Below are 22,835 nucleotides of genomic sequence, written 5' to 3' on the forward strand. Positions count from 1 at the left end.
TATTAAGTGAAATGCTAAATAATTAAATTATAGAACGGGACTTAATCGCGTGTTCAAAACTACGCGATTAAGTCCCGTTCTATAGTTTAATAATGTGTAAAAATCGTTTAAGTTTGAATTAGTCAAATTCTAATTGTTTTTCTTTTTCAGAAACTAGTAGAAGGCGTGAAAGACCTCACCCCCTTCCTATCGATGGACATGTGCTTGATTCGCGAGGAGTTCGTCGAGATATCCGACTCGGACTCTGAAGATGAACCAGACATTGTGAAAAATGATAGCGAGGTCATTGGGGAAAAGGGCGCTAAGTAAGTATTCATAAATGTTTTGATAAGTGACGTTTTAAAGCCGTTGCTACGATTTTTAAAATGTATCAGGCAGGGTCGCCATGATGTGGTGGGAGCTGGACCGTATAATTAAACAAGATAGTTGGCTGAGAACTCTCTATTTATTCTATTATACAATAAGGCGTTATCGACGCTACGAGTGATCGGCCTGACTTATTATGAACACCTACCTGCCGATCTGTGGAATGAGCCGTGTGATGAAACATTTAAGCGCAAATTGAGAAACATTTTGTTGGATAACCCTCTGTACTCTGTAAATGAGTACATGGAATTGAATTTGTAACGACATATGTAATTTAGTTTATTATTAATTTGTGTGCATTTGTATTTTAATCATGACATATTGTCCTTTTTCTAATATTTTTATCTTTATTTGACATTTTTACGACAATTCCAAATTAATGTTAAGTTGTTTTATATCCATTGATTGACATATTTTTCTTTGCACACAACGATCCTTATTGGGAGACACAATTAATTTTATTATTTTTGATTTATAATGTAATGCTTGACGATCATGATGAGAAGATAAACATACTTTTTACGATTGTAGCAAATTTATAGTGTAATTTTCATCATGAAAGAAAGAAATCTAAATCTATATCTAATAGGGTATTTGACTAGTAGTCAAATCAGTTTCTTTTTTCGAACTGTCGAAACGATTTGCCACTATGGAATGAAACACTAGGAAATGACGTCACGGTCCAGTTACCTACTCTTTATAGTTCTATACGATGTATAAAATAGAAATTGTGTCTAAAAATAACTGCTGTCTACGTTTATCTAATATTGTTCTGATGCTTTATTCCATGCATGGTGTGAAATAATTTATTTTACAGTACATATGGGGCTACTTTATAGCACTAGTGCGAGAAGTAGCATATTACGTTACTGTGTCGAACATTTAAAGGGCCATATGTACTGTAAAACGTTGTACGATACATGTGCGAATAGGTAATTCGCAACTCGTGTCGATTTAAAACACTCCCTTCGGTCGTGTTTTAATTTATCGCCACTCGTTTCGAATTTCCTATTTTTCGCACTTGTATCGTAATGTACTATTAAATACAGTCAACATGCCAATAAGTGTTTTAAATCCACGAGTTGCGCATTATCTATTCGCACATGTATCATACAAAGTTTTACAGTACATATGGCCGAGAATTCACGTAGGCACTAGTTTTTACGAAAGCGATTGCCATCTGACCTTCCAACCCAGAGGGTAAACTAGGAGATTGAGATTAGTCCGGTTTCCTCACGATGATTTCCTTCACCGAAAAGCGAGTGGTAAATATCAAATTATATTTCGTACATAATTTCCGATAAACATATTTTTGCAGGTTTTTGGAAGAACAATTAGCGGACATTTTCAACGAGACGTGGAAGAAATACAACATGGAGGAGCGTCTGTTGAGCGCACAGACCGACATTAATACGGAAGTCGGCCAGTTGGAAGGTTAGTTACTTCTAGAAATCCTCTTTCTTCTGTGTAAGGTATTGGAAGTACATCTAGCGGACATGTTCAACATGGAGGAGCGTCTGTTGAGCGCACAAGCCGAGATGAATATGAAAGTGAGCCAGTTGGAAGGTTAGTTACTTCTTGAAATCCTCTTTCTTCTGTGTAAGGTATTGGAAGTACATCTAGCGGACCTGTTCAACATAGAGGAGCGTCTGTTGAGCTCACAGACCGAGATTAATATGGAAGTGAGCCAGTTGGAAGGTTAGTTACTTCTAGAAATCCTCTTTCTTCTGTGTAAGGTATTGGAAGTACATCTAGCGGACATGTTCAACACGGAGGAGCGTCTGTTGAGCTCACAGACCGAGATTAATATGGAAGTGAGCCAGTTGGAAGGTTAGTTACTTCTAGAAATCCTCTTTCTTCTGTGTAAAGTATTGGAAGTACATCTAGCGGACCTGTTCAACATGGAGGAGCGTCTGTTGAGCTCACAGACCGAGATTAATATGGAAGTGAGCCAGTTGGAAGGTTAGTTACTTCTAGAAATCCTCTTTCTTCTGTGTAAAGTATTGGAAGTACATCTAGCGGACCTGTTCAACATGGAGGAGCGTCTGTTGAGAGCACAGACCGAGATTAATACGGAAGTGAGCCAGTTGGAAGTAAGTAAAGTAAATATTCTTTATTGCACCACAAAGAAAACAAATTTAAAAACAGATAAAGAAAGGTTAGTTACTTCTAAAAATCTTCCTTCTCCTGTGTACGGTATTGGAAGTACATCTAGCGGACATGTTCAACATGGAGGAGCGTCTGTTGAGCTCACAGACCGAGATTCTTCTCTCTCTCTTTCTAAAAGTGGCCCAAAAATACGTTGACAAAAAATGTGGAATATTTTTCTTACTTACACATCTTTTCCAAAATGTAATCATAATGAAAATTTAAACTACAATCATTTAACTAAAACATAACGTAATATCTTCAAAATATTTATCTTTAGCTTTGATACACATACGCAAACGTTTATTAATTGTACATTACGGTACAAGTGCGAAAAATAGGAAATTCACAAATGTATCGTACAACGTTTTACAGTACATATGGCCCTTTAAATTTTCGACGTAGTTACGTAATATGCTAATTATCGCACTAGTGCGGTAAATCAGCACAATATGTACTGTAAAATTACCAACAATATGCCGCAGTGAAAAATCCTATAACAATTAAAGTTATAATTTATTTCAGAGGAAAGCATGCAAATAGACGCCATGCTGAACGAGTGCCAGAGGGAAACGGACAAGCTAAGAAACGACTTGTACGCTATGTTCGCTGACGATCGTACGGAATTGCCGCCCATTGCGATCATCGACACTCCTACTAATCAGGTGTTTTACTTAAATAAATAAATAAATAAATATTATACGACATTATTACACAAATTGACTAACACACTACACTACAATAATAATTAATAACAGACAGAAGAAATGATTTATATACTAAATTCGCTGACGAACGTACAGAATCTTAACTATTAATACTTTTTGAGATATTGGCGACAAAGAAAATGTCTTATTTTTTTCGCCTTTTTTTGTCTACGATTTTGATATTTTCTGTGCGATAATAAACGCTTCGAATACATTTTTCTATAAATAATTCCGAATCCAATGAAGTACTCGTATCACACGTATTTTTGAGAGTGGTATCTCTATTTTTCACCATTTTGAACTTGTCGAGTAGACTAGTATGGGGTTTTCAGAAAAAAATTACGTTTTACGAAAAACTAATATGGATTGGAATAAAAAACCGGACAAGTGCGAGTCGGACTCGCCCGCTGAGGGTTCCATACTTTTTAGTATAGCGGCAACAGAAGTACATCATCTGTGAAAATTTCAACTGTCTAGTTATCACGGTTCATGAGATACAGCCTGGTGACAGACGGACAGATGGACGAACAGCGGAGTCTTAATAATAGGGTCCCGTTTTACCCTTTGGGTACGGAACCCTAATAAAAAAGTGTCCCCAGTTTTTCATACGAATTTTGTATGTCAGCTTTGTGACGGTGCATACAAAATGTATGTGAAAATGCGTCACAAAACAGATATTTTTTGGGACACTTTCTTTTTCTCTTTTAATCTAGTCCTCGAAATTCCGAGTAGAATAAAGCCAAAAGTTGATGGTTTTTTTCAAAAAAAGTAAATGGTACACATTTAATCCTTGTATAATGTTCGATTTCTAGCTGGCCCCGAACGGCTAATCCTTTGTCTATAAGTAAAACCGCCCGTGCCACTACCATACCATACAATCCTTGTTTTAACATGACCAATTTTTTTTAGTGGTCCGGGCTAGAAGATGGGGTTACTTCTCCACCACCAGTTCCTGAAACCAGAGAGGTAACCAGAATTTCAAATTGTTCATATTTTCGGTGATTAATCTCTACGGCTTATTTAAAACCGATTATGGTTCGTGTCATCCACGATGACGTGCAGATTAGTCAAATCTAACCTTTAACAACATAATTTTACAACTCAAGGCACGCGTCTTCGTGAATGACACGATCTATATTCATGACATGTTCGTGAATGACATATTCATACTCAAACTCATTCGTTTTTTTAGCGATTTTAAATTAATTATTAAAACAAGAACCTTGACGAGTTTATAAAATTATAAATAATCATTAAAACTTGTCTTTGAATGAATTAATGATTTATTTGCATATTAATGAATATTGGGTTACATAAGTAAGTGTTGCCAAAGAGAATTAAGAAGACCAAGAGTGCTCACTCCATACAACGGTTTTGTCACCAAATCTATTATTTTCGTAGTCTACATCTAGCGTCAAGTTCTTGTATAATGAATCTCTTAACGATATAGATATTTTTGTTCATAGTTTGTCCGTGTTCAAGAACAAAGTTCGGCAAATTTAGTTTTCTAGAAATTGATCAATTTGGTTCCAGTCATATTTTTCATAGTTTTGTATGTTTTCTTAACTTAATTGCATGTAGTACACAACTAAACCGGTAATTTATAATTGCGTAATTTACATTTCTATGTAATAGTTTTCTTAGTAATGTAGGAAACTTTAGGCCTATTTTTAGTTCATTTACTTTAGACATATTTGTAAAAGGCTGTTTGTTTTCTAAATAAATTAAAAAAAAAAAAAGTAGCGGAACTCTAATGCTCAACGATTTTCCGCTAATATTATAACCAGAGTAAGCGTAGGAGTTGACAATAGAGTTCCGGTTACTTGCCGCGATATCTATTGTCGAGTGGCAGTACTGAGAGTTCCGCTTCTTGACGCTAGATGTAGACTACGTAAATAATAGTATTTTTGGCAACAAAACCGTTGTATGGAGTGAGCACTCTTGGTCTTCTTAATTCTCTTTGGTGTTGTGTACAATATTTTGAATTAGTTTTTCCAAGATTCTATCTATACAGGTACATGCACTGTATATTGGCTTGATTCGCTACTAACAGTGGTAGAATTTCGCCACATTACATATAATTAATAATAATACTTAATTATAATATTTGACACCATAGTTAAATTTATACCTATAAAGTTATGTATATCAAGTCAAAAATTTACGTCATACAGTTTTACAGCCTACAGTTGTATGGATAATATGACGAAATTACAAATACAGAAAAAAGAATATGTATTTTAAAGAATATTTTTTTTAGTTTTAGCATAAGTTTAATTTACTTGCTTTTTATTGTTGTTTTAATTTGTTTCATCTTTGTGACTACTTAAATAAAGAAAACCACTGTAAATAAGCCACAAAAACGAAAAAAAAATGCTCATTATTCTTGTTTGTAATATTTATATACTCAAACATAAAATTAAAGCATCATTTATAAACCCGTCAAGGTTCTTGACCTTGCTTATAATATTAAAATCAGTCAATAAAATCATGAATGAGTATGAGTATGAATACGAGTTGAATTTTATTGCTAATGTCGACTCAATGGCTCGCTAATGTCTTACCGTGCGATAAAAACTCCGATCTACTAATCATTTCTCACCTGCATTTGCTACTTCGCAAAGTGTAAACAAGCCTTAAGAGGGAAGAATAGCTTTTCGAATCTAACGAAATAACTATAGCGGTAACGGTTTTTTATGTCGATTTTTTCCACAAAATAGTTTTAGACTTACAATACATTTTTAAACGATATTGATATTTTTTCCTTGAAATTAAACAGTTTTAAAAGTAGCGAATAGATTGTTTACTTTTTAAGATTACGTACTTAAAAGTTAGTTAATTTTTAATGTTGTAAGCGTGTGTGCTTACATTTACCTACTGTCACTGATTGTGATATCGTATCTAAATATGTTTACACATAATTTATTAACATTAAGAGCCCATTAACGTGCTCCCTAGCGCCACTACTAAATAATTGTGATTATTTAAATTTAATGATAGATATTTAAAAAAAAGGGGGCCGCGACGTACTGTATTTTGTATTTAAGTACCTTTTGAATACATCATAATAGTTTATACGTTGCTGGATTCGTCAATCTAGGCGTCCAAAGTTAAAACGGCCGTTTTTGTTTTGAGTTCGTAAATCGACGAATCCAGCAACATAAAAACTATTTTGATGTATTCAAAAGGTACTTAAAAACAAAATACAGTACGTAGTGGCCCCCTTTTTTAAATATCTATCGCTAAATTTAAACAATCTCAATTATTTTCCAGTGGCGCTAGTGAGCACGTTGATGGGCTCTTAAGGAAACTCCAGATTTAGTCCTATTATAAAACCGATAAACCTAGTTTTTCATTGTATCAATAACATACTAAAAAGAGAATAGAAAATATTTAGAAGTGGAAAAACGTTTTCACTTTTTGTATGGACGATCAATACTTCCTCCTTAAAGTGTTTTTGAATTTGTGACATACAGAGGAATTTGTGACATACCTACAGAGGAATTTGTGACATACAGAGGAATTTGTGACATACAGAGGAATTTGTGACATACAAAGGAATTTGTGCCATACAGAGACCCAAACGCCGTTCGGCGGCAGCGGCCGAGCCGCCGGCCAAGCGCGCCGCGATCCCGCTCGGGTACGCGCCGCTAGATGGCACTAGTACCAGCAAACCTGCGGTAAGATTTGCACTTGTAACTAAATCTAGTTATAGATATAGTTTAGTTTTATTTTCATACTGACGTAGCTATTAAGTTTTGCGGGTTGTTAACTAAAATATGGATCATGTGAACAGGTCTGAAATAAAGCATTTTTATTTATTATTTTATTATAAATCGAAATTAGGGATGTCACGAATATTATTATTTAACAGGAATCGAAACCGGCTCCGTCTGCGGACTTGGCAGCTCAAAACGACGATGACGTAAGTTATTTTATTTATTTATTTAAATATGACACAAACGGTCATACAAAATATATTATTACAGTTTATTCTCTTAATCTAGACCTATAGTTTCCATGTTTGTTAAACATATCTTTATATAGAAGCACGAAAAGTACCTATCTACGTTTAGGTTCAGCTAAATAGTAAGAGGTTACACAGAATTAGAGAAATCAGATTTACAAACCACTCAGTGAAAAGCACAATGTAAAACACGTTCTACGTTTATAACAATTTTTGAATAAGTATGAAGTATCGACAAACATGACAATAATATACGCGTTAAGATTTATATGCTACTAGTCTTGAATACTGTTTTCAATGAACTTATGGTACAATTAAATATGTCTACATTTTTTACAATATTATGATCATTATAGAGGGCACATGCTCGTTTAATAAACATATTTTTAGAATAGTTAGTTCTACTACATGGAATGGAGAATAAATGTTTGTATCTGGGACGACATCGGCGCTCTTTATTACCTGGAACTCTTATACATATGTCTTTCAACAAGCTATGGGCATCAATATACCCATTTATTATTTTAAATAATAGAACAGAATCAACGCAGTCTCTCCGACACTCTAGGGACTGCATTTTATGACGGTTTAAGGATTCCACATAATCTTTGTATTCAATACCACATTTAAAATCAAGGGATTTTAGGATTTTTTTTGCAATCGCTCTATCCTGTCAATATGCATGCTGTAATGGGGTTTCCAAACCGCACATGCGAACTCGAGCCGACTTCGTACATAACTGTTATAAAGAATTTTAAGTATTAATGTATTCCTGAAAGGTTTACCAATTAGTTATTTAAGAAATGTTAATGTAATATTTAAGAAAAGAAGTTATTTAAGAAATCCTCTTAGTTCTATTCTCAAAAAGTCTGAATTATTTTTTAACAAGCAGAAGCGTCTGGGAATGATGCTATAAAGCTTAGAATAAATTTAAAAGTGGAAAAATACTGCCTTGGTTGAGACATGAACTCACGGTCTCTGGATCGATACTCCAGCGCTAATTTAGTACTAGTATGGGTAGCACATCGTAACTGGTGAATTTCCAATATGACTTCGAACTCCGGTAACCGTTTATAAGTGTAACGTTCTTATGATAGATGGCGCTAGGGTCCCCTAGACCCATATGGTTGGAAAATTTGCTGGCTATGGATGAGGTCTTGGTGGCTCAGTTGGCAAAGCGCTGGAGTATCGATCCATAGGCCGTGAGTTGAAGTCTCAGGGTCACTACCCACTAGGCCAGACCGGTCGTCAAATTAAGATTTTAAGGGTTTTCCAAAATAACGTAACCATGGGAACTAATGGTAAGAACATTTCCCACCACCTCCTAATGTTCTTTCCTGGCCTACGCCGTATAAACCGAATCGCCGGAGCCGTGCCGAGTTTGTGCCGACTTCAAGACTTTCTGGCGTGTCCCGTTACACGTTGTTTCTTGTCTCCCTACAAATTATCTGTTCTTTTTTTTAAAGATATTTTTTTTTAAATGTCCCTGGCCTTTCTCCCATTCTGGGCAGGTAAGAACATGGTAAGAACAGTTGCTTCACCTCTTGTTTGACGACCGGTCTGGCCTAGTGGGTAGTGACCCTGCCTACGACGCCGATGGTCCCGGGTTCAAATCCTGGTAAGGGCATTTATTCGTGTGACGAGCATGGATATTTGTTCCCGAGTCAGGGGTGTTTTCTATGTATTTAAGTATTTATAAATATTTATATATTATATATATCGTTGTCTAAGTACCGTCAACACAAGCCTTATTGAGCTTACTGTGGGACTTAGTCAATTTGTGTAATAATGTCCTATGATATTTATTTATTATATTGTGGAAACGAATAAAGTTTTATCTATCTTGTGCCGTCTTCAAGACTTTCTGGCGTGTCCCGTTACACATTGCTTCTTGTCTCCCTACAAATTATCTGTTCTTTTTTTTTAAAGATAATTTTTCAAAATGTCCCTGGCCTTTCTCCCATTCTGGGCAGGTAAGAACATAATGGTAAGAACAGTTGCTTCACCTCCTGCTCGTCCTCACAGAACGCAGACATCTCGGTGGTGAAGCTGTCGCTGGAGGCGGCGCCGGCCGGGCTGCCGCCGCCGGGCGTGGCCGCGCGCGCGCCGCTGCGCCCGAACATGTCCGTGTACGCCATGAAGAACTCCTTCGGCGCCTGGCACAAGGTCCGCATACAGGAGGTCCAGCCGAAAACGGTGAGTTATTTTTTAGGCCCCATCACAAGTTTTTAGTAAGTGTATCAGTCGTGGAAAAAACCCGGGAAAACCCCACGGCTCTAGGATTTCAACCCCAAACGCCGCAGATATGTAACTACTGCCGAGGTTGACATAGTTGTGACGCTTGAGGCTTTCGGACGAGGATGCGGCCGCACCAGCGTCAACTTTGGAGTCAGTAACAATTAAAATGACGCCCGAGTATTTTTGACTCAGTTAAACAAAGTTGCATACAATACTTTTTCTACGACCAAGCACTTAATTTGAAATAAAATTGTAAATTTAACTAATATTTTTCATGTCATCTATCGCGATTTTGAAGGCAGCAAATTTTTTGTTCTTGGGCCATCACTGATATTTCTTCAGACGTAGACACTAAGTTTTTGTCTTCATCCATTTTAACTTGAAAGACACACTTTTTTTTAACACAAAAGTGAAGTTTTAATTCGACAACCACAATAACCACATTCCAGAAGTAGCAAAGAATGGAGGGTACGGGCGGGAAAATGAATGAATGAAATTAAAAAAACTTGTCTATGGTTCACTAATTTGTCAGAGATGACATTTAAAATAAGGTTGGCAACAATGTATTTCATACAATATTTTTTAAGTGGTCATTACACAAAGTATCGAAAAGTGCCAAAAAGATACCGCGTGTATGCACAAATGCGTTTTTGGGGAATAGACTAAAGACTTGCCTTGACAACTATAAGGTAGGGTTTAAAGATGTGTGCACGACCCTTTAAGTGACAAATAAAAGTACGGGAGTAGAAAAAAAATTTACCTCTTATTCCACAGCCCGGTCAATTCACCATGTGCCGTGTAAGATTCGAGCAACCGAAAACAATGACAAAGCTACTTCCGGCGCGCTGCCTGGCTTATGAACAACCACCGGAAGTGCGGCTTACTATTGGTGAGTAATAACATTCTAGTACTTAAATAAAATAACATTCAGAATCGTCATGGTTGTAGAGGCTCCTGTCCTTGTAGTATTTAGTCACAAAAGTAACTCAAAATTCAAAAATTTATTCTGCAAGTAGGCCTCAAGGGCTCTTTTACAAGTCAATACAACATTTATAGTAACATCATATAGTGACATGAAAAATACATAACAACATTTTATAAATACAACAGCCAATACCTGGGTAAACATTACATTATAATAATCTTAAAATAAATAATTACTACAATACAATAGAGATGTATAGTCTCTATGGTTATAATTTTTAATTAAAAATAAAACCTTCAAAAAATATCCAATAAAGAAAATAGTAACTATATACACAGTAAGATAAAACACTAAAAAGTTAGAAATAATAAAGTTTTTTCTGTATTATAAATCCAAAGTTCGTTAAAGAACCCCTTTACAAAATATATTATTTACTTACAAATCAATAATAATAAACAATATTTGGAGTCGGTGCCAGCAACGATATAAAAATAACTAGTGATACAACTTAAATGTCGTTTTCAATTCAATAACTTAGAAATTAGTAGATAATGTAGATATGTTTACAAAATCTTAATCCCATTATATCGTTGCTGGCACCGACTCCAAATATTGTTTATTATTATTGATTTGTAAGTAAATAATATATTTTGTAAAGGGGTTCTTTAACGAACTTTGGATTTATAATACAGAAAAAACTTTATTATTTCTAACTTTTTAGTGTTTTATCTTACTGTGTATATAGTTACTATTTTCTTTATTGGATATTTTTTGAAGGAGGTTTTATTTTTAATTAAAAATTATTTATTTTTTGCTTTTTAGTGATGTAAATATATATATATAGCCATCATGATGTGGTGTGCACCATTTGCAATAAAATGATATATCCTCAGCAGCGTACGAGACTAGTAACTACAAATCTAGACAATTTACTTCCTGCTGTTTTAATCGCTTTAGGTAATATCGTGACCTGTACTCGTTGTTCAAATCATATTAAAAAACGAAAAATTCCTGCTCAGGCAAACTGGAACAAAATGACCGTTTCAGATATTCCTGACTTATATTGTTTAACTTAGTTTTAATTTTAGACACTTGGAGACCTTATACATCTCTAAATTTTTACTTTTATTTTGTGTTTAATTTGATTGTGTATACCTATATTTTTAATAATTCTGACACTTAGAGACCTTTACATCTCATAGTACATTTAAGTTAATTTAAGCTAGTAATTTTGTGTAGCTATTGCGTGTTTTATCTGACATATAAGCACAAAATGTTGTGTCTCACAGCTACATGTTATTACTATTTCTTCCTATTTCTTTTTGATAGCGAGTCGGGTGTGTTGGGAACGCAAGATACCTAACACTCCTCCTCGCTTCGCTCGTCGTCGTACCTAACGGTGACTCTGGGACTGTATTTATTTTTTGATAGCGAGTCGGGTGTGTTGGGAACGCAAGATACCTAACACTCCTCCTCGCTTCGCTCGTTGTCGTACCTAACGGTGACTCTGGGACTGTATTTATTTTTTGATAGCGAGTCGGGTGTGTTGAGGGCGCAAGATACCTAACACTCCTCCTCGCTTCGCTCGTCGTCGCACCTAACGGTGACTCTGGGGCTGCATTTCTTTTTTGATAGCGAGTCGGGTGTGTTGGGGACGCAATATACCTAACACTCCTCCTCGCTACGCTCGTCGTCGTACCTAACGGTGACTCTGGGACTGTATGTCCTTTTTGATAGCGAGTCGGTTGTGTTGGGGACGCAAGATACCTAACAATCCTATTATGCCTACTTAGCAGAAAATAATTATGCAATGTAATAGTACGCTATAGGATTATTATGGTATCTAAAATGTTTATTTATTTATTTTGACACTTGTAGAGACTTTACACCTCCAAATTTTATTAGTATTAGTACTCTGACATTGGGGACCTTTTACATCTCCAGATTTAATGTGTTTTTAACCATAGAGACTATACATCTCTATTGTATTGTATTAATTATTTATTTTAAGATTATTATAATGTAATGTTTACCCAGGTATTGGCTGTTGTATTTATAAATGTTGTTATGTATTTTTCATGTCACTATATGATGTTATTATAAATGTTGTTTTGACTTGTAAAAGAGCCCTTGAGGCCTACTTGCAGAATAAATTTTTGAATTTTGATGCTAAACCAAAGTCGACCAAAGTAATGTTCTACGAAACAATGTTCTGCAAAATGTGTCGTATGCGTGGTATTAATAATTCCAACTATACCTTTATGCAAAATTACCATTCGACCGAAAGTGTCTGCGAAACATGTTATGCCAAGTGTGTTTCTGACCAATATTGTTCTGCCACATGAGGGTAACCCTTATTGTTGATGCGCTTGTTTTTGTTTGTATGTAAATTCCATGTTGACGTGTAAAAGTGCCCTTGTGGCCTAATTGCTGAATAAATGTTGAAGTTGAAGAAGTTGAATGTTACCTATTATTTTATGCTGGGCTGTAACAGTACATAAACTACAGGGTATAACCCTCGATAAAGCTGTTATAGATTTAGGAAAAAAGAATTTTGCTAAGGGACAAGTATATGTAGCAGAGTAAAAACTGGAAGGAATAGCTCCATCTGATTTAGAACGCACTAAACTGTTAACTAAACCCCACGATGAATGGGCATTAGCAGAAATGCAACGGTTGAGATATCTCATTACTGACTAAAGGTAGACAGGTACCTATTCATTAGGCCAAGAAAGCGGTTTGCTAGTATTGACAAGGTTTCCCGTGTATTCATCATCATTAAAGTAAACGTATTGTTGCAACAACGGAAGCTATCTACCCCCTATCTCTTTACCGTTAAGGAATTGTATCTTCCATCATCAGCTCTGCAACGAGATGATGACTACCAGGCGCAAATACCTAAATAGCTTTACGAAGTATATGAAAAACGTTAAAATTGCCTATAAAATTTTAAGAATACCACTAGTTTCTCAAGGATACCATCATCAGATCCTGACCTGATGACTATGGGACCACCTGGGAAGTATACCCTATCAAACAAAAAAAGAATTTTGCAAATCGGTCCAGGCGTCTTTGAGTAATCGGTGAACATACATAAAAAAAAATAAAAAAAAAATATTCCGACGAATTGAGAACCTCCTCCTTTTTTGAAGTCGGTTAAAAAACACATTAAATCTGGAGATGTAAAAGGTCCCCAATGTCAGAGTACTAATACAAATAAAATTTGGAGGTGTAAAGTCTCTCCAAGTGTCAAAATAAAATTTATACTAAATAAATAAACCGCGTCTGGACTGTTAAACTAGCAGTCTCATAAACTAATGCTACATTCTGTACATAACTAGTATGTACCAAGTCAAGTATATTATACAATATGACAGAGACGTATAGTCACCACGGTTAATACATTAAGTTTGGAGATGTATAAGGTCCCCACGGTCTGAGAAAAATAATAATACACAATAATAAGATTTGGAGGTGTAAAGGTTCTCCAAATGTCAAAGAATAAAAAATAAATAAAAAAATGTATGAAATACATATTTCACGTCAAGAGACTGTTAAGCTAACAATCTTAAAACTAGTTCTACAGAATACATAACTACTATGTATTTAATATGTCAATGTCATCATCAAAATAACTAAAACATAACAAACATTAATACATAAGGTTGAACAGCTAGAAACAACAGCGCCATATGCCTCTCCGGGACACTGCACGCAAAACTATTACAGCTTTTGAGACTGGATACTTGGCCATGATTCCGTGTCTCCCAAGTAGTCATCTATTTTATAGTATCCCTTTTTGAGACGTGCATTTTTGACGTATTGCTTGAATGAAGTATAGGGCAGGTTCCATGCCTCTAAGGGTACTTTGTTATAAAATGTTACACAGTTTCCCATGAACGATTTTTTAACTTTCTGTAGACGAAACTTGGAGACTACTAACTTATGTTTATTTCGCGTATTATAACTATGGATATCAGACAGTTTCTTAAAGGACTTTATACTCTTATGCGTATACATTATCACATCTAGTATGTATTGTGAAGCTACTGTGAGAATATCTATTTCCTTGAATCGTTCTCTCAGTGAGTCACGAGAAGCCATGTTATAAATGGATCTGATTGCCCTCTTCTGAAGAACGAAGATGGTTTCTATGTCACTCTATTTTTTGCGAAGTTTGTATCCCTCCAAAATTTCAAAGGCTGTAACTTTTATTATGTATTATGTTCCATAAATCAATATTGCATTTGTCTTGGCAAATTATGACGTGTGGGTGGCGTGTACAATAACATAAAAAAAGGAAAAAAAAAATTTTTTTTTTTGCTTAAATTTTCTTATACTCGCATACCATATTTTCCTGCTCTGGCCTCAGAAATGCGTGGTTAAAATCTTTCGGGTTTCTTGTGTTACACCGTGTATATCGTCAGTTGACAAGCAAAATTCATTAATTACTAAAAAATAATAAAACAAGTCAACTGCGCTGGTGGCCCAGCGGTAAGAGCGTGCGACTTGCAATCCGCAGGTCGCGGGTGCAAACCCCGGTTCGTACCAATGAGTTTTTCGGAACTTATGTACGAAATATCATTTGATATTTACCAGTCGCTTTTCGGTGAAGGAAAACGTGAGGAAACCGGAGTAATCCCAACAAGGCCTAGTTTACCCTCCGGGTTGGAAAGTCAGATGGCAGTCGCTTTCGTAAAAACTAGTGCCTACGCCAAATCTTGGGATTAGTTGTCAAGCGGACCCAGGCTCCCATGAGCCGTGGCAAAATGCCGGGAGAACGCAAGGAAGAAGAAGAATAAAACAAAAATCAACCTTATTTTAGTAGTAATATGGTTCATTGTGACTATGAACTTGTGGTGGTAATTAGTGACTTTTGCTTGTCTCCTGACGATATGGGCATTTACCTATTTTTTTAAAGCGTATTCAATAAAAATACATGCTAATTAAACGAGGTATAGAGGATAAATACAGTTTTTTTACTCTATTTATTCTGCAGGCACCAGGGTAGTCGCGCTGTTCAAAGACCACCGAGCCAGCGTCGAGAAGAAAGAAGAAGGTGAAAAGAAGGAGGCCTATTACTCAGGCATCGTGGCTGAGATACCTAACCCCGTCAACAATTTCAGGTATAGAATTTGTAACTTTTTACGACATAAAATAATACGTAAAAAGAAAATAGTTAAACGGAAAAAAATATGCGTATATCTGAGCAATCAAGAATTTCAAAAGCTCACAAAGGCATATGACTTTCCAGTAGTGCGAAACACGCTAGGTTGAGAATCACTCAAAATTTGCGGTGTCTTATTTATAAACTGTCAACTCTATAAAGCCTTCGATAATCGTAATTCCTTATTAAGGCTTGTATCCGGATATCCGTATAACCGGTTTGACCGGATATCCGTTCACTATTACTATCCGGATAATTACTAAGTTACTATCCGGATAAAACGAATAATTCGAATACCATTTATGACACAAAATATCGTTAAATTTTTTAAGAAAACAATTTGAAAAACGTTGAAAGTCAGATTGAAAAACGACGTTTTCGGTTGAGTTTTTTTATTTGAATACATTTTAACGTTATAAAAACTGTTTAATTAAATTTTACTCCTATATTGTCGACTACTCCCTAATTTTCTTTAATATTCGAGGATAATCTTATGCATATCGCCTTATTATAGCTCCATAAAAGTAACTTTCATTATTGGTAGCGTACGAAAACTTTTTTAATAAAATGCTAACAAAACTAAAACTGTTGGCAAAAGCAGAACTCTTGTCTTCTTCAGCGGAGGAGAACTTCGATAAATATTGAACTGCTGAACTAAATGAAGTAGTTTAGCAGATATGATAACAAGGTTTTAGCATTTTGTATTTAAAATAGGGAGCTAGAGAAGCTGGTTGAGGCACCCAATACAATTGGCGAGATTAAAGCAACACAACCTCGCTGGCTCAGTCACCTGGAGAAAATGGGCCCTCCCATCTTATTCATCCGATCGAGCTGTGAGAACAGCATATATAGGGCACCCGGGTGGAGAACGTCTATCTGGTCGTCCCAGGTACTGCTGGAGTGACGAAGCCCGAATAGACCTGTTGGCCCTCGGATTGCTCACCTGGCGGGAAGTGGCACAGAATAGGGTTGAGTGATGTTTGTCAGAGGCCAAGATCCTTTCTGGGTCACTGAACCAGTGAATTAGTAGTGAAGCATTTTGCTTTTGAATAAATCTGCAATGAAAAGCTTGATAGACCTTAAATTCAATGTAATATCTCAACAAGAAGGGACTGTTTTAACAGTTAGAAGAAGTATTCGATTCTCTAAATATCATCCAAACCATACGTCAATAAGACGCCAATTTATTGAAGGTATTGACATGCATTAAAATCCATGGTAGTCAAATTCACATGAAGGCAAATATCTCTTGAACAACTGAATTCATTTAGTAAAAAAAGATTCGAAGCGCACATAACCAATATTAATCAGAGCATTGTAAAATCGCTATAACCCATAAACTGTTACAAATACAGTTTGTGTCACCAGTTCGGAAAACCATCTAATCAATTAATTAAAGCTTGTGTAATATCATTGGCATTTTTTTTAACGTCTCAACTCAACACAATAATTCATAATAGCATAACTCTAACCTAATCTAACGGTTACCAACAGTATGTTTGCATACTCGTATCATCTTCAAAGGACATTTTACAACGTTTATTTTACGTGCGTCGTCGTCGCGCCTAAGTAATCAAATGTTGTATACATACCATAATAATAACCTACTTAGACAAAATCTAATCCAAATAAAACGTCCTCATAAAGATTAATTACCGAAGTTTAATTTTCACAGTAAAGCATCGGCAAAATGTTATTTCCAAGTGAAATTCAGAAAAAAAAATCTGCGAAAAGGTAGGACGCCTAAATCTACTTTAACACTTGCTGTTACACAGACTTATATACGTTACATTTGATTACATTACAGTTTTCATAAAGTTCGTGAGAGTTTTATTAAATAAAAAGTAAATAGATTTAGATTTATTTGTTACATAATATGAAATTACAATATAAATAATATTCGAATTATCCGGATAGTAAAATAACAAGTATTCGAAATATCCAGATACAAAAAAGGGCGGATAATTGCAAGCCCTATTCCTTATCCATTATTTTGACATTTCTGTTGGTTAGAAAGAGACATAATTTAACAGAAGTTTGTAAGGTGCCAAGTTTTATGAATAAGGTGGTTAAGATAAAGATTTCTGTCACTAGATACCTGATATTCTTCGATGACGGCTATGCCCAATACGTGCAGCACGCCAACACACGCCTCGTCTGCGAGTGCGCCCCGCGCGTGTGGGACGAGGTGCACCCCTTCAGCCGTAACTTCGTGCGGGACTACCTGCGGGCGTACCCGGAGCGGCCCATGGTGCGGCTGCACGCCGGCCAGAGCATCAAGACCGAGTGGGACGGTGAGTGTGTCTTGTCTCACTCTAGGAGTATGGGACGAGGTGCACCCCTTCAGCCGTAACTTCGTGCGGGACTACCTGCGGGCGTACCCGGAGCGGCCCATGGTGCGGCTGCACGCCGGCCAGAGCATCAAGACCGAGTGGGACGGTGAGTGTGTCTTGTCTCACTCTAGCAGTATGGGACGAGGTGCACCCCTTCAGCCGTAACTTCGTGCGGGACTACCTGCGGGCGTACCCGGAGCGGCCCATGGTGCGGCTGCACGCCGGCCAGAGCATCAAGACCGAGTGGGACGGTGAGTGTGTCTTGTCTCACTCTAGGAGTATGGGACGAGGTGCACCCCTTCAGCCGTAACTTCGTGCGGGACTACCTGCGGACGTACCCGGAGCGGCCCATGGTGCGGCTGCACGCCGGGCAGAGCATCAAGACCGAGTGGGACGGTGAGTGTGTCTTGTCTCACTCTAGCAGTATGGGACGAGGTGCACCCCTTCAGCCGCAACTTCGTGCGGGACTACCTGCGGGCGTACCCGGAGCGGCCCATGGTGCGGCTGCACGCCGGGCAGAGCATCAAGACCGAGTGGGACGGTGAGTGTGTCTTGTCTCACTCTAGCAGTATGGGACGAGGTGCACCCCTTCAGCCGCAACTTCGTGCGGGACTACCTGCGGGCGTACCCGGAGCGGCCCATGGTGCGGCTGCACGCCGGGCAGAGCATCAAGACCGAGTGGGACGGTGAGTGTGTCTTGTCTCACTCTAGCAGTATGGGACGAGGTGCACCCCTTCAGCCGCAACTTCGTGCGGGACTACCTGCGGGCGTACCCGGAGCGGCCCATGGTGCGGCTGCACGCCGGGCAGAGCATCAAGACCGAGTGGGACGGTGAGTGTGTCTTGTCTCACTCTAGCAGTATGGGACGAGGTGCACCCCTTCAGCCGCAACTTCGTGCGGGACTACCTGCGGGCGTACCCGGAGCGGCCCATGGTGCGGCTGCACGCCGGGCAGAGCATCAAGACAGAGTGGTACGGTGAGTGTGTCTTGTCTCACTCTAGCAGTATGGAACGAGGTGCACCCCTTCAGCCGCAACTTCGTGCGGGACTACCTGCGGACGCACCCGGAGCGGCCCATGGTGCGGCTGCACGCCGGGCAGAGCATCAAGACCAAATGGGACGGTGAGTGTGTCTTGTCTCACTCTAGCAGTATGGAACGAGGTGCACCCCTTCAGCCGCAACTTCGTGCGGGACTACCTACGGGCGTACCCGGAGCGGCCCATGGTGCGGCTGCACGCCGGGCAGAGCATCAAGACAGAGTGGTACGGTGAGTGTGTCTTGTCTCACTCTAGCAGTATGGAACGAGGTGCACCCCTTCAGCCGCAACTTCGTGCGGGACTACCTGCGGGCGTACCCGGAGCGGCCCATGGTGCGGCTGCACGCCGGGCAGAGCATCAAGACCGAGTGGGACGGTGAGTTTGTCTTGTCTCACTCTAGCAATATGGGACGAGGTGCACCCCTTCAGCCGCAACTTCGTGCGGCCTAATATTATTTTTTCTCACATAGGAGGGGGAGGGGGGGGAGTTAAAAATTGGCAAAATTGGTCTTACGTAATAAGTGAATGGCGCCAAATGCAGAACATTAAATAATTTCTATTTCATTAAATGTTTTCTACTCCTCGTGCTCAACCTTAAGTGCGTTTGGGCTAGATTTGTGCCGTTCTCGAGAACGTTCTCCGTTTCCTATGGGATATATATTATTGTCGAGCATAACATTTCCCATTAAAAACGTGAATTTATTTGTCCAATATGAAACCCTGCCTATGAAGCCGATGGTCCTGGGTTCGAATCCAGGTAAGGGAATTTATTTGTGTGATGAGCACAGATATTTGTTCCTGGTGGTGGGTGGTGGTTGTTGTTGGTGTTTTCTATGTATTTAAGTATGTATTTGTATATTGTATATATATCGCTGTCTGAATACCCTCAACACAAGCCTTCTTAAGCTTACTGTGGGGCTTAGTCAATTTGTGTAAGAAGGTCCAATATTTATTTATTTAATATCGAAAATCCCGATCTCTAATAACACGCAAATAACTCAACTAATCTTTCCACAGGCAAATGGTGGGTTTCCAAAGTCCTCCAAGTGGACGCTTCCCTGGTCCTGGTCTACTTCGAAGGCAAGAAAGACAACAAGACGGAGTGGATATACCGCGGCTCCACTCGCCTGGCCCCGCTGTACTTGGAGCTGCAGGCGGCGGAGCGGACCAGAGCCCGGCCCCTGCCAAGGGCGCAAGCTGCCCGTAGGGTAAGCAAAGCCTACTCCATCAACCTAGTGTTTGTCCCGTACTGTGACGAGTTCCCTTTCCTACTTTTCTCCTTCCACTTCGCTCTATTCTGGCAACGGAAATTTTAAATAGAGGTGGATTGTCAAAGAAAATTTTGTAGCCGTAGTAAATTTCCCAGAACGTGCAAGTTGTGGAATGAGCTACCTTCTGAGTTGTTTCCCTTGCGCTATGACATGGGGTTCTTCAAGAAGCAGGTTTTTAGGGTTCTCAAAGGTTGGCAACGCATAAGTGGTTCCTCCGATGTTGCTTATGTCCATGGGCGGCGATGACTGCTTCCCATCAGGCGGCTCGTCTGCTCGTTTGCAGCCTATTACATATAAAAAAATAAAAAAATTACTGCCATCTGTCGACACATGATTAAAACTTATAGAACGCCATTTGACTTTGATCCTAATTCTTTCACTGATATATGTTAAATTTATTAGATATCAAAAAGTGGCGCCATCTAATAGATTCAAGGCCAAAGGTATGGCGGCATCGTTTCGAGCGATGGCGCCACAACCTTTATACGATGCTCGGTAAGATGGCCGATCAACCACCTCTATTTCAAATTCTCTTTGATCCTGGATGTCGTTTTTCGCTAACCCGGAGATATTTAAATCGTTGGCGATAACATTGCGCCATCGCTGCCTTCGTTTGCCCTATTTGGGCTTGGTAAGGTAAAGCCAAGGGCTATGTTGCCGGAACGACAGTAAGCAAGGTCTACTACTTTTAAAATTGCATTTACTCAAGATGTTTTGAAGGGTACTGCCGTGACTCAGGTGGTCCAGGGATTATGGCGTCGTTGGATGGCCAGGGGGCGCCGTAAGCCTTCAGTAAGAAATGCATATGTGTACTGGGAAATTTCGTCCCATGCCGTCGTGACCCCGGTGGGCGAATGGCTCAGGAATCTGCCGCGATAGCAGATGACGCTGGTTCAATTCCAGCCTGGGGCACTGGAGGCTTCGGTCACTTTTTCTTAGTATATAACATTTATTTTAGTTTATAATTTATATAGTAATGTTTTTACTTGAAATAAAAACAAATTGAAATATTGGATGGTTTGTCCGCAGTTCAACATGCCGTACGTGGAGTACACGCGCTCGGACGAGGACAAGTCGGCGCCGGCCGCCACGCCGCAGCACACGCCGGCGCAGATACATGCGCAGATGGAGGTATCATACTCAATGTTGCTAACTATTGCTAGGTTATTGTGGCCAAAATCGTCTGCGGCAAATATCGTACACGACCCCTTTTTTTAAGTAATAGTACACGATTGTTAATTTCATTGATAAAGTAAAAATTGTTTTTAGTTCTAGCAGTCAAAAGGCGATTTTTTTTTATAGTCCATATCAATTTTTATTTTCAATGTCAATTTATTTATTTCGGACCATGTCCATATGATATTCACAATTTAATTGAATACTTGCAGCAAGAGATCCGCCGCCAGCGCGCCGTGGCCAAGAAGTCCACCGCGCTGCCCCCCGCCGCCCCCGCCCCCGCCCCCTCCCACTGCCCCGCCCCCGCCCCCGCGCCGCCCGCCGCGCGCGACAACGTCACCAGCCGCGTCGTCGTAAGTATACCTACTTCCAAGTCTTCCAACCTCTTCTCTTCTCAGCACGCCGCATACGCCAGCTAAGCTACTGCTCGCCTTCACCGCGGCCCCGAATCCTTTTTATTTTTGACGGAGTGGGAATGCATTTACGCACGGTGTGTGGGACTCGCCGCTTCTTTCCCCTCTCCTGGAAAAAGGGGGGAATTTGGCCCTACCCACTAACACTCCGGCGTTTCACCCTCTTTACCGTTTGTGCGGACGCACTGGGATCGATGACATTCCACCGGCCCCGCTCAAACGATATCACCAAGCTAGGGGTCTTGGGGTTGGGTAACGATCGGTAGCGAAGAGCTGGCCTACACCAGCAGCACACATTGCCCACAAAATGACGAGGATTGACCTCCACACGTCGGTGGGGAGCGACCCGCGACAGCCGTCGTAGCCGAAAGGCGGATACGGCCACTTATACCTCCCGCCAGGGAAGAAGGATATCCACTATCCAGTCCTGTCTTCTCTGTCGTTTCACGTCGTGGTCACGGTGAGGCGCCCGCATCGGCAGTACAGGTGGGCACAGCTCTTCGCACGATCTCCCGCCATCTTCCCCTGTTGGTTGACTGTCGGGCACAGTCGGATACGCGGTTTCCGACTGCGGATTTTATTTGGTCAGTCCATAGGTGACCGGCCGCGCGATCTAGTTCCCTCCAACTTCAGACTAGCCTACCTGTATTTACAGTTCAAAATTAAATGATACAATTACTCTGAAAGGTTTCCCGTATCGCCGTATCGGTTGTATTCTACCTATCAAATTTCTTGGTCCAATGTGTATTTGCATCTCACATTTTGCTTACTGACAGAGTGCGACGCAATGCATATTAGACCAAGAAACAAGACAGATGAAATACCCTTAATGTGATTCAACGGAACATGAACCTTTTATAGAACATAAAAAAACCTTTGCTTTAAAAATGTCATTCAAATGTAATTCATCCCAGGTTGGCAACTGTGAAAGGTTTGCATAGACGACGCTAGCACAGATTTTCCTCATCCTTGCTTTTGTTCTATGAGATTTGGCTTAAATACCATAAAATTCCAAAAAACAAACAAGAATTTGAAACAATTCTAACTCTAGAATTCAAGCTAAGTTGGCTGCGATTTCAATAGCCCAAG

At 39.2% G+C, this 22,835-nt stretch overlaps 1 protein-coding gene across 1 annotated transcript in view; it reads left to right on the top strand.

The window, feature by feature from the left end:
• The window catches only part of LOC133532911 (uncharacterized), a 66,908-nt gene that overhangs the window by 9,874 nt on the left and 34,199 nt on the right, over positions 1-22,835 (top strand). The window contains exons 10-22 of the mRNA XM_061871775.1: positions 151-305; positions 1,685-1,800; positions 3,040-3,179; positions 4,131-4,187; positions 6,797-6,901; positions 7,096-7,146; positions 9,214-9,384; positions 10,201-10,315; positions 15,351-15,477; positions 17,613-17,812; positions 19,904-20,094; positions 21,187-21,288; positions 21,546-21,686. Of these exons, the coding sequence (XP_061727759.1) occupies positions 151-305; positions 1,685-1,800; positions 3,040-3,179; positions 4,131-4,187; positions 6,797-6,901; positions 7,096-7,146; positions 9,214-9,384; positions 10,201-10,315; positions 15,351-15,477; positions 17,613-17,812; positions 19,904-20,094; positions 21,187-21,288; positions 21,546-21,686 (1,671 nt within the window). The remainder of the gene's footprint in view (positions 1-150; positions 306-1,684; positions 1,801-3,039; positions 3,180-4,130; positions 4,188-6,796; positions 6,902-7,095; positions 7,147-9,213; positions 9,385-10,200; positions 10,316-15,350; positions 15,478-17,612; positions 17,813-19,903; positions 20,095-21,186; positions 21,289-21,545; positions 21,687-22,835) is intronic.

Source organism: Cydia pomonella, chromosome 28 (assembly GCF_033807575.1).
Source record: "Cydia pomonella isolate Wapato2018A chromosome 28, ilCydPomo1, whole genome shotgun sequence".
Taxonomy (NCBI): domain Eukaryota; kingdom Metazoa; phylum Arthropoda; class Insecta; order Lepidoptera; family Tortricidae; genus Cydia; species Cydia pomonella.